Source organism: Oratosquilla oratoria, chromosome 10, assembly GCF_046742065.1.
Source record: "Oratosquilla oratoria isolate Oo_2021 chromosome 10, ASM4674206v1, whole genome shotgun sequence".
In the NCBI taxonomy this organism is placed as follows: Eukaryota; Metazoa; Arthropoda; class Malacostraca; order Stomatopoda; family Squillidae; genus Oratosquilla; species Oratosquilla oratoria.
Window position 1 is genome coordinate 9432035 of NC_134786.1, and position 13368 is coordinate 9445402.

General features: G+C 42.5%; 1 protein-coding gene across 8 annotated transcripts in view; it reads right to left on the reverse strand.

Annotated features, from left to right (window-relative positions):
• The window catches only part of Mbs (Myosin binding subunit), a 374604-nt gene that overhangs the window by 169300 nt on the left and 191936 nt on the right, over positions 1-13368 (reverse strand). For 5 of the 8 annotated variants that reach the window (XM_076191445.1, XM_076191439.1, XM_076191441.1 and 2 more), the window contains exons 10-12: positions 10875-11447; positions 3864-3965; positions 502-774 (exon numbers count right to left, since the gene is read on the reverse strand). In XM_076191445.1, the coding sequence (XP_076047560.1) occupies positions 502-774; positions 3864-3965; positions 10875-11447 (948 nt within the window). The remainder of the gene's footprint in view (positions 1-501; positions 775-3863; positions 3966-10874; positions 11448-13368) is intronic. The other 3 variants (XM_076191442.1, XM_076191443.1, XM_076191444.1) reach the window with 3 other exon arrangements.

Consider the following 13368-nt stretch of genomic DNA (forward strand, 5'->3'; position numbering starts at 1 on the left):
GGCGACAACACCTAAAAAATAAATAAAAAGATGCTGCAGCAAAACACTACAACAAACAATCTTTAAATTCAGCTAACCAAACAAAATCCTCAGGTGCAATTCAAAAGGATTAAATGCATTCAAAATCGTTAACCTGTTAGCTGCAATAAATCAATGGAAGTTCTTACTGGCTGCAAGTACATAGTTTCCTGTCAACTCCTAGATTTTTCAAAAAAAGGTTATCAGAGAATTTTAAAATTTAAGAAAGAATGCTTTAAATCTATTGAAATAGCAAAATTCATTCAAAAGATTGCATACAGAATAGTCGATTCTTTCATGACTTGGAATCAAATCAAGTAACAATAATTATAATCAATAATATAAAAGTAATTGCCGAGCCTTATTTATACAATTCACAAGCTGACAGGTTAAGTAATGCTATCAGTATTGGCTTACGGGAAATAATCCACAATTAGTGCTACATCCAAACAAATGAACGAGGATGATTTAGACTTTACGCACTTGAAGAAATTCTTTATTACACTGCCTGGACTCATCATTTTGGATGGCGTCAGGGGCTGGCCAACTGCAGAAGTGGAAGGAGAAGGAGAAGGAGAAGGAGAGGATGTAGAAGTAGGAAGAGCTGAAGTTGGGGACAATGCAGGATTTGGAAGCTGTTGGACTGAAGGATCTGTAGAGAGGTTGAGGGTGGGAGCAGTTTTGGGAGGTGGTGGTGGTGGAGGAGGAGGAGGCAAGGTGGTGAGGCCACCATTGGATGTCAGAGTTGTCACATTGCTGAAAGAGATGGCTTTGTCACAAACCGAAAAAAAGGAAACTTGACCAAGTTCATGTCCTAGTTTGAAATCAAGTGATCTTTGCTGGTGAGAAATATAGTAACACATTTGTAAATTACAACTAACACCAGTCGGACGAAAGAGAGTTGAGTTAGTGAAACTATATATTTCGATTGCTAACTGCAATCCTCTTGAGTAGTACCACCGAAGAGGATTGCAGTTAGCAATCGAAATATATAGTTTCGCTTACTCAACTCTTTCTTTCGTCCGACTGTGGTGTTAGTTGTCAAGTGACCTTTATTAAAATGTCACTGATCACTTCCTTACTTCATATATTTCTATGAACACTTCTGAGACCTGTACATCCTACAATTTCCTCAAATACAATTTACACAGTCTTCATGTTTATTATAGTCCTTCCAATTCTGGCATTTCTATGGTATCACATGACATGAAAATTATAAATCATATAAATGGTTTGTAGAAGAAATGGAAAATGAAGAAAAATTATAGTACAAATACTCAACTTACACCCACACCCACACACACACACACCCACCCCCCACACCCACACACACCCGCATTATAGAAGAGACTTGAAAAAGAACAACTTTCCCCACAGAGTGGTGGATGTACGGAACACATTAGATGAAAGAACATTGTGTGCAAAAACAATACAAGAATTTAAGAGCAGACTAGATACAGAGATACAAAGATGGGACACCACGACCATAGCTCCCCTTCCTGCAAGATACAACTAGGTAAATACAACTAAGTCAATGCAGCATTTCATTCTATCCCAATACTTACTCATCTCTCCGACCTGGTCCAGAGACCACGTGCTGGCCCAACTCTCGCACCAGACAATTACACTGGCATGACTGCACTCAGGACACTATTCATCACTAAGACACTACCAAGATTAGGCCACAGATTCAAACTCCCCCAGATGTAACCACCACACACAAGACACAAAACACCTCATACTATGATGCCCCACACTAACAATACCCAAACAACATAATATCTCTTGTCTAAGTGACTTATGGTCCCAACTGGAGGTTGTTGCTGGATTCCTGGAGACCACGGATCTTCTGCAAAAGAGACCAGCTGCGATGGACTGATAGATCTATCTACTTGCCTCCTTTACTTCATAATTCACCTCCACATACACTCCTCTGTTCACTTCCATGACTCCAAATACTTGAAACTACTTTCTCCAGCCTCTTACCCTATACACTCAAAAACTAACCTGCAATTGTCATGCCTCCTTGTCTATTTCATCATTTCAAATTTTCTGCCACTTACTCTTCACTCTCCCTTCTCATACATCCTTCCAAACTCAGTTGCCAACTACTTTAATCTCTTTAAAATTACCCACCATTTGTAAACAAATGGCTTGCCTCCCAGTTCCTTCAACCCTCACTCAAACCTCCACCTAGCATTCTCATGTTTGCCTCCCTTACTATCCCATCTATATATACATAGAATAAGAATGGGATCATCACACAACCTTAACAAGACTCAAACCAACTTCAAACCACAAACTCTTTCCCCTCCTGGCCCTCAGACATGCCCCACCACATATGACAAAACTTTTGACCATCTTCAGCAACTTCCCCTATCCCATATATCCACAATGCCTCTTTATCAATTCTGCCGCAAGAAAGTCCAAAGAACACCGCTACCTTTTTCTAAAATCTTCTTGCACATGCCTCACCACAAACACCTCTTCCATGCACTTCTTTCTCTCCCAAACCCAGACTGTTCTCCAACCACTTCCTTCATTCCCTTCCTAATTTACTTGATTAAAACACCCTACTTAAAGGAACTCTTGCTCTACTATTTTCTATTCTGGGACCAATGACAGTTATATGCATATGGTGGTCTTGTATGATGAGACACCAGAGAGGACCAAGACCGTCTCTACTAAACACAAGACTTGTCAACTAAAACTACTGTATATTTCCTACATCATTTCACATATGGACAGCTGATAACTGGCAACTACTTCCCCAACTCATCTCCTCCTCCTCCCACTACTATTATATAATCACTGGTATAATAAAAACAGTCCAAAATTTCTTTGAAGAGAGATACATGGTTGGCCCCAAGGACCATTGCTGGCTACTGTAGGGCTACACGTTTCCTGGCTCTTTGTAAGAGGAAGAGAAGAGGAGAGAGCAGAGGAGAGAGAAAGGGGTGAGAAAGGGGAGAGAAAGGAGAGAGAAAGGAGAGAGAAAGGAGAGAGAAAGGAGAGGTCAGGTGAGTGAGTGAGAGTGAAGGAGTGTGGAGAGAAGACAAGAGAGGACTAGAGAAGAGGAAAGAGGAGAGGGAAGGAGGGGGAAGAAAAGGAAATGAGAGTAGAGAAGAAGAAAGAAGAGAAAAGGAGAGGGAAGGCTACAGTGGATAGAAGGATACTGAGTATAGATCAGTTAGAAAAGAGAAATGTATTGAGAAAGATGGATACAGACAAGGACAGAGTGGGAGAGAGTGGATGAGATAGATTTGGAGTGAAATGGGAGTCATAACAGAGAGGAGGAATGAGGGACAGAGGAGTGAGAGAGAAGGGAAAGAGTGGAAGTGAAGAAGTTGGAGTGATGGAGAGTGAGAGTTTATTTGAGCGAATTAGTGAAAGTAAGAGCATAAATGAGAGTAAGAGAGAGCAAGAATGTATCCATTCTCATTTGACTTCATATCTTCAAAAATGTAATTTGAACCATTTCCACATTATTAGTCATGCTATCAAGCCACTGGGATGGTATTTTCCTTCCCTAACCATTACTTCACAAGACATTATGAATATGCAAATGTATGTCATGGTTCTAGAAACTTGTAAATGAATAAATGTAATATCATCCACTGGTAATCTTTTTTTTTTTTTTTTTAAATACAAAAACATGTATAAAGAGGACTCCTTCCCACAGTTTGTTTACCATTACTCTCTTCTTGGTGGTGGTAGCTATGTGAGGAACCAACACCAAAACTGTTAAAATTCTGTGGAATTGAACCATATAGTGTCGAATACATTTACTAAAAATACAGTATTAAACTAGGTCATCCGAAAGACAGCATGACCACCTTCCTTACCTGCCAACTGTTCGTGCAGGCGGTGAAGTGTTGGCATTGTGTGCAGTGGAGGTGACCGGCTCAGACATAACAGGGACTCGTACCATACTGTCGACATGGTTCCTGAGCAAAACACCCGTAATAAAATTAACATCTTTAATAATACGTATACCATCCAAAAACTATTCTTATATTACAAAAGAATAATGCCAAAATATGGTGCAAAACATGTGACATATCCATAAAACAAAATTTTTGGAATGCATACAAGCATGTTTTGATTGTATCTATTGGCTTCATACTTAGTGCACTGTAACACAATTAAAAAAAGAAAAAAAGAAAAAAAAAAGTTGACTAGGAATAAAATTTACTGCTACAAATATCCTAGTGAAGGAAACAAAACATTAAGCATATCAAAGAAAATACAAATAAAATACACCTGCATTTTAAAAAAGGAAACAAGTAATCTAAGGACATTCTCAAATGAAAAACAAGATGAAATACCAAGTGAAGCAGGGTTAGAGTGCAGGCATTGGTGGAAAGGCATGAGTTTCTTACTCCATCAATGACAAATTCGATGTAGATGCCTAATTGATGTGTTCTGTGTTAAAGACCAATTTCAACACGTTTATCTGGGATGCATGAATATATATCACTTCTGATGTTTCTTCTAGGACTCTATTTCATATTAAAAATTATATTAAACAAACACAAAATGGACTAAGAAACATGCTTGGTTAAGAGCATTCCCCATTTAATTCTTAAGTCTCCCCCCCCCCCATCTGGAAAACACTTGTTACTAAAATTGTGTCCTTGATGAATAATGAACCTATTCCCCAACACTCCATGAACCAAACTGTCTGGTATTACACTGAACATTATACATTTAATAAGGAACTATGCGGTATGAAATCTGAGTATTAACTTAGCTTGTATGCAATATAAAACACACAGGATCCAACTATTTTCAAACATTTCAGTCATTTTCAACTTAACAAATTTCAAACATTCCAGTCTACCTTGTATATCATGCACACTGTAAAAGATCTAAGTAGAACTGCTAGAAAGATCCAAGTTTTTGCTAAATACACGACACCACTACCAAATTCATCCTGAAGCTAAGTAAATGCACTGTTTAATTAAAGCAAATTTTCCTTCCATAATTTGTAACATAAAAACTTCTCAAACTTAATCCTATAACTAATAAAAAGGAACCTCAAATCATACAAAAAATAACATCCTGGAAAAAAAGACCCCTAAAAGCTAACAAGTGTCGTAGAATTATATTGGATGGTCATCTTTATAGTACTATCCTTGCCCCCTCCCCCAAATAAATAAATAATAATAATAATATATATATATATATATATAATAAAACTTAACTATTTCCCATTTCAAAATCATTGTTCATGGTTATATTCTTTTAATCTAAATATATATCTATACTATGATGCTCTTTCTTGGGATCATTAAAATCTAATCACATTGCAAGCAGTCATGAAACTTGTTTAAAATAATATGTAAACATTTCATGAATGAAAGTAGTAAAAACTTGTTTAACATACTTAACACTTATCGGGTAATGGCAGACAAGCTGAGAGAACCATTATCTGCATGACTACGCTGGAGTTTACTATTTGTATCACTTTGTTGTCATCCACAAATATACCTGTATAGCAGCGTTTCTCAACCAGGGTTCCCCGGAACCCCAAGGTTCCACAAAAGGTCTCTAAAGGGTTCCACGAGAACAAGTGAGATAAGCTAATGCACTTTTGATTTTTTATCTAATTCCATATACGTAATATAATTAAGCACGTACGACATATTCTTGGTTATTTTGTAATAAATTAATATAGAGATCATCCTATCTAATCTATTATTACGATGAAAATAAAATGAGAAAGATGCAGTATGTGTGGTTTTTTTGTGCAGGGGTTCCTTGAGACATGCAGTTTATTTTAAAGGATACGCAAGGGTAAAAAGGTTGAGAAATGCTGCTCTATAGAATCAGACTACCAAAGCCTGCTATGATCCCTCCAAAACACCACTCACCTTTTATTCATTCATATTTTTCTATCACTTACATCCTCATTTGCCTTCTTGCATCCCAATATGGAACATTTGAGGGTTTTTTTCAGGTTTTGTTGCAGTCTCTCACACTGGGACCTTGTCTAATCAAATAAAACTCAAGACACCACACCAGACTCACAACATCTCCTCTCTACTTTATACATACTTATTGCACTGAAAATTTTCAATGCTCAAGTTTGCCATTACCCTATCGCAGTTTTGCTTCCGCTTACTCGCATTTCTACCTATACAATGTATACCCATTTTGACACGTACATTATTTTTTGTGTCCTTGCATTCTTGTGTATATTTCTGAGAGGTTGAAGGTTAGGACTGTATTTACTCACGTATCCACAACTTCTGTCTTTGAGGGATAATACTTTATTGCTGAAGTGGAGTTGTACGGAGGGAGGGAGGGAGGGAGGGAGGGAGGGAGGGAGGGAGGGAGGGAGGGAGGGAGAGAGAGAGAGGAGAGAGAGAGGAGAGAGAGGAGAGAGTGAGGAGAGAGTGAGGAGAGTGAGAGTGAGAAGAGTGAGAGTGAGAAGAGTAAGAGTGAGGAGAGAGAGTGAGTGATAAAGACAAGAGAGATAGAGAGGAGAGAGGGGAGAGATATAGAGAGGGGAGAGATATAGAGAGGAGAGAGAGGCAAGAGAGAGATAGAGAAGAGAGAGGCAAGAGAGAGATAGAGAGGAGAGAGGCAAGAGAGAGTTAGAGGAGAGAGGCAAGAGAGAGTTAGAGAGAGAGGCAAGAGAGATATAGAGAGGAGGGAGAGATACAGAGAGGAAAGGGGAGAGAGAGATACAGAGAGGAAAGGAGAGAGAGAGATGTAGAGAGGAGAGAGAGATATAGAGAGGAGAGAGAGAGATATAGAGAGGAGAGGAGAGAGATATAGAGAGGAGAGGAGATAGAGAGATAGAGAGATAGAGAGATAGAGAGAGATAGAGAGAGAGAGAGAGAGAGAGAGAGAGAGAGAGAGAGAGAGAGAGAGAGAGAGAGAGAGAGAGAGAGAGAGAGAGAAGGGGGCAGTGGTGGGATTGTGGTGGGATTCAGCCAGTTCTTACAAACCCATTCTTGAAATTTCATTAACTCTGCAAACTGGCAATCAAAAATTAGCTTATACAGGCTCTAAGTGATATCTGCATAAAACTGGCCAAGTGAGAAAATCCCTTGTTCAAAAAGTTTAATCCCACCACTGACAAGGAGGGAGGGAGGGAGGGAGGGAGGGAGGGAGAGAGAGAGAGAGAGAGAGAGAGAGAGAGAGAGAGAGAGAGAGAGAGAGAGAGAGAGAGAGAGAGAGAGAGAGAGAGAGAGAGAGAGAGAGAGAGAGAGAGAGAGAGAGAGAGAGAGAGAGGGGGGGAGAGGTGGAGAGAGAGTGAGAAAATCCCTTGTTCAAAAAGTTTAATCCCACTACTGACAAGGAGAGAGAGAGAGAGAGAGAGAGAGAGAGAGAGAGAGAGAGAGAGAATAGAATAAGGGATGGGGAGAGTGCAGGAGGGGGAAGGAGGGAGGGGGAATGAGGGAGGAAGGGAGGGGGAAAGAGGGAGGGAGGGGGAAGGAAGGAAGGGAGGGAGGGAAGGAGGGAGGGAAGGAGGAAGGGAGGGAGGGAAGGAGGAAGGGAGGGAGGGAAGGAGGAAGGGAGGGAGGGAAGGAGGAAGGGAGGGAGGGAAGGAGGAAGGAAGAGAGGGAAGGAGGAAGGAAGAGAGGGAAGGGGGAAGGAAGGAGGGAGGGAAGGAAGGAGGGAAGGAAGGAGGGAGGAAGGGAGGGGGGAGGAGGAATGAGGGAGAGGGAAGGAGGGAGGGGGAAGGAGGGAGGGGGAAGGAGGGAAGGAGGGAGGGGGAAGGAGGGAGGGGGAAGGAGGGAGGAAGGGAGGGAGGGGGAAGGAGGGAAGGAGGGAGGAAGGGAGGGAGGAGGGAGGGAGGAGGAAAGAGGGAGGAAGGGAGGGAGGAGGGAGGGAGGAGGAAAGAGGGAGGAGGGAGGGAGGGAAGGAGGAAGGGAGGGAAGGAGGAAGGGAGGGAGGGGTAGGGGGAGGGAGGGGTAGGGGGAGGGAGGGGTAGGGGGAAGGAGGGAGGGGGAAGGAGGTAGGGAGGGAGGGAGGGGGAAGGAGGGAGGGAGGGGGAAGGAGGGAGGGAGGGGGAAGGAGGGAGGGAGGGGGTAGGAGGGGGGGAGGGGGAAGGAGGGAGGGAGGGAGGGGGAAGGAGGGAGGGAGGGGGAAGGAGGGAGGGAGGGGGAAGGAGGAAGAAAGGGAGGGAGGAGGAAAGAGGGTGGGAAAAGGAGGGAGGTAGGGAGGAGGAAAGAGGACAGGGAAAGGAGGGAGGAAGGGAGGGAGGGAGGAGGAAAGAGGGCAGGGGAAGGAGGGAGGGAGGGGGGAGGAAGGGAGGGAGGGAGGAGGAAAGAGGGCAGGGGAAGGAGGGAGGGAGGGAGGGGGGAGGAAGGGAGGGAGGAGGAAAGAGGGCAGGGGAAGGAGGGAGAAGGAGGGAGGGAGGGGGGAGGAAGGGAGGGAGGGAGGAGGAAAGAGGGAGGGGGAGAGCACCAAGCTGACCAATCAATGAATGGAAGGGGCACAGGTCACATAGCAAGTACACAAACACACAAACACACAGTCACACAAACACACAGTCACACGGAAGTGGTTTGGTCACGTCTTTACTTCCATGGCTCATGACAACAATGACCCAAGATTAATCCCCATTCAGGGCCTTAAAATTTTAATTAACACTACAAGCCATTCCTATCCCCCTTGAGCAAACGATTGGCTTGTGTGTATTTACCTAGTTGTGTGTGTGTGTGTTTACAGTTAGCACTGCCCATAGATGAGTCAACAAAACTTTTTAGTTTTCATCTGGATCGGTAATTGTTGTCAATCATGAGTACATTATGTGATCCAAGACCACTGTGAATCTCTCTCTCCCATACACTTGTTCACTTGCTGGTTGGGTAACTGTTGTTAACCATGGGTACACTTTGTAGTCATTCTAAACCAACGTTTCTCAACCAGGGTTCCACGGAACCCTAAGGGTCCTTATTGTAATAATGTAATATAGACATTTATCTAACCTATTATTATGATGAAAATAAAATGAGAAAGATAGGGCTTGTTTTTGTGTGTGTGTGTGTGTGTGTGTGTGTGTGTGTGTGTGTGTGTGTGTGTGTGTGTGTGTGTGTGTGTGCGTGCATGCATGTGGGGGGGGGTTCCTTGTGACATACAATTTATTCTAAAGGTTATGCATGGGTAAAAGGTTGAGAAACGCTGTTCTAGACCATTGTGATTCTATCTATCGTACACTTTACTTTCTTGCTTGCTTACTCATACATACATGAATACACCAACAGCTTTTTACCCCTTACAAAGCCATAAATCCACTCACACCCAATCTCTAGAATCCATTCCCAAATGTCTATTTCTCATTACACTTTTTATTCCCCGAAGGCATTTACTTGCTTCTCTCAATCTACATTCTACCTCCACTTCCACTCCTCCCTTCCCCCCCACATTTGCACCCAAGTATCTATAGCTATCCACTCCTTCCAGTCTCTCTCCCTTAATACTCACTTCCAATTTGCTAACACCCTCTCCCCTTGTACATCTCATCACCTTACTTTTACCCACATATTTCTTCAACTTCTTTCTTTCACACACCTTCCCAAACTCCCTCACTAACTTCCTCAATCCCTCCTCTGATCCTGCCACAAGCGCAGTGTCATCAGCAAACAACAACTGGCTCATCTCCCATTTTTCTCCCTTTTCTTTAATCCTCTCCAACCCCTGGTCCATTACCCTTGCCTCTCACACCACCCCATCCATGTATAAATTGAACTTCCAAGGTGACATAATACATCCCTGGCAAAGTCCCACCTTTACCTCAAACCACTTGCTCTCTTCATTTCTAATTCTAACACAGGCAGCTGGGATACAATTCTCCAACTTCTTTCTTGCAAGACAACCACATGCATGGACCAATCATTGGCAGATATATATTTTCTACAATCAGAACTCAAATAAAGACAAAGAACTACCTTCTGTATCCAGGCCCGTGTGGGAAGCTGAATGCCCAAAATTTATGTAGGCATAATTTTACTGACTTCAGCAACACCCTTATAGACCAGACACACATTTCATGACTGAACATCAATCTCCACTTAAAATGGATTGCTGATCAGTTCATCTTTATCATCCCTCCTTTCAACTATCATCCTTAAATCTCTCCTTCACAGTTTCTTCAGTGTGATGCAGTGCCTGGTTGTACTTACAACCAGGCATACCAATTATTCAACTTTATTGTAGTTCCAACTTATGCAAGATTATTCAGGTATACCTGCAACTTCTGTATCCATATATACGTCGTTTCTAATGCCGAGCTTTATTCAACATGTTTAAGTACAACATACCATTATGAAAACATTCCATTTACAGCTTCGTAAAAAAGAATTTCCGAATGGCTTTCCCTCCACCAAAATCAAACCTATTAAGTGAAAAGGAAAACTGATGGAGACTACTACAGTATAAGAAAGGAAGGAATTTGCCATGCACATTCTGACAGACTAGAATTCAACCTTGTTTTCCTAGTCTACCCACTAGGACTGATGTATAAACATTGTAATTTCCAACCAACAAAGCTTCAATTGCTCCATATAACACTGTACACGCAAACACATACACACAACACAAACACACACACATACACACACTGTAGCTTACACCTACATATTATACATAATGCATATACACAAACTAGATATTGATATAATGTTTTATATACATACATCCTATTTTAGAACCCCAAATGTTTCTTAGTTTCTGGTTGCAAGAAGCAGAATTTTTACTCCCGTGTTAGGTAAAGAAAATCTAATCAGCCAGTCCATTTCAGTCAGAAGTGAGAAAAAAAGATTCTGAATGGTAGCATCATGCCAATCCACCATTCCTTTGCACCATTCAAGGGGGGAATAGCTGCATCCAAAGCCTACCTCTGAATGCGCTCTTTGAGGGAGGCAGATCGAGCAAGCAGTCGTGGGTCCTTGTTAGTAGTTGTGTTAGTACCGACAGTGGGTGCCAGGCTTCCAGTTGAAGATGACTGCAGGCCTTTGTTGGAGGTGGAGGAGGAGGAGGAGGAGGAGGAGGAGGAAACAGTGGAGGATGTGACAGTGAGAGGCATACTGGCAGGTATGGAGGATGTGGATAAAGATGTTGTCAGAGGTGGGTGATGGGTGAATATCGTGGGATGGTTCGAGGAACTTAACGTGTGTGATGTGGTCGTGACTGTAGTTAAACTGGGGACAGTGGAGATATAAGAGCATAAATTAGACGTTGTTGGGAGGTTTGTTGTTGAAGACGACAGGCGAGAGGAAGAAAGTGGCGAGGGGTTCTTTTGAGATTGAGAAATAGAAGACATTGATGATGTGAAACTTTGTGTATCCTCATGTCCTCCTCCGATTTTGTCTCCCAGGCCCCCTCCTCCTCCATTTCCTACTCCATCCTGCCACTGAGTGAGGGCAGGACAAGACTGTGCCTTCAACCTCTCTCGTTTGACCAGCAGAACACTAGAATCACAAAACATCCATGCCACAACAAAACATGCAACATGAGCACTGTCCTACATTCAACCTCTGAAGTATTTATTGTCACGCTCCAAATATCTTGGCAGTCTTTGCATTAGTTTAATATGCATTCAAATTTAATACTCTAAAAAAGGGTACACAAAATCCCCAAAAGAGAAATCTCAGGAACAAAATCAGTAAAATGTCTAATACTATCGTGCTACAATTTATAGAGTATCACTTCGGGCGAGGGGGGAAAAAAAAGGGGGGGTGGGAACTATTACAAATAAACAAAAAATAAAAAATTACACTCTATAACCATCACAATGAGAAAACTATCAATTCAAAAGTATTTAAATAACCATTTATCGTATGCATCAATAAATCAATAAATTCATGTGGTTTTTGCTTTCACATTGTAAGAATAAATGTCGACTGTTCCCTCGAGTTTCTATTCACAGAAAACCCACGGTCCCGTAGCGGCTGGCAATCGTCCTGGGGCCCTCCCACAGATCTCTCTCTAGGAAGAGACATCAGACTGTTGTTTGTGTTTGCCCATCCTTGGTTGAGAGCAGGCGCGGATACAAGGGGGGGAGCCAGGGGCCCCCCCAACGCTCTGAGTATGAAGAACAATGGTAATGGTCCATTACCATTGTTCACTCATCTCAAGTTTGATTCTCTTTGGATAAACACTTTTTAGTGCAAATTTATGATTTGAATTATATTTGTGAATTATATATGATTTTACATACAATTACAAGCAAAACAGACTTAGGTTTCTGGGGTTAAAACATCGGCGTGTTTCAAGTATCGGTTATCGGTTCAGGCCCCCCACCCCCCAAATAACATTCCTGGATCCGCGCCTGGTTGAGAGTGGTAGGGGAAGGGGAACAGTCACCTGTTGTCAGCTCTCCATGTGTGACAAAGTTTTAAGTAATTCAGTGGAGATTGATAGATTAAGATCTTGGGTACATTCAAGAAACTAAGTGCCAGCCCTGAGGCACCTCCTGATAAGAGCTGAGAAGGTTCACAGGTTTCGTAAAAGGGCAGCTTTGCCGTCATTCTGGCAAAACCACCATATGGAAGTACCCGCCGTTAGTCCCTGTATACGTGTGTAGCCTCAATTATAGCTGCCTCGAGTTTCACTGACCAGAAATACACAGCACCAAATTGGTTGGCAATGATCAGGCTCTTCCATATATCTCTCTGGGAAGAAACTTTGGACTACTTTCATCATCGTATTCCTGGACAACAGTTTCCAAGTCACCAACAGAAAGTGAAGAGGAATCACAGGGTGCTAGTTCTCCATATGTGAAACGGTGAAAGAAATACAGCCGACATAGATATCTTGGCTCCAGTCCAGAAATTTAAAGTCAGCCCCTTGGTGCTACACCTCTAAGAGGGAATGAGAGGGTTGATAGGATTTGGAAATGGGTAACATGAATATTATTCTATCTGCCATCCATCTTGCACGACCACCGAAAGCAGGTGTCTGTCACTAGCCCATACAACTTAAGCTAATTTCATTATTCCTCCCTCACTGCAAAACCCACAACCCCACAGTGCCTGACAATGGTCCTCAGGCTCTCCCACGGATCCCTCCGAGAAGAAATTTTGGACTGTGGAGGGTGGAGGGGAGTGGAGGGTGGAGGGGAGGGGAGTGTATTAGGGATGGAGTGGGTGGGAATAGTTTTTATGCCTTTTTCTTTTTGGCTACCTCCCTTGCAAGGGGGGAAAAAGCCTTTGGTATATGTATGTACATATATACATACATATTACATACCATGACCTTTTCCCCTTACAAGGGAGGTACCCAAAGTCTAAAAGGCATAAATCCACTTCCACCCATTTCATCCCCACATACTCCACTCCCATTCACCACCCCTACCTCCCTCCCTGCCTCTTTCATCCACAAGGTGCAGAG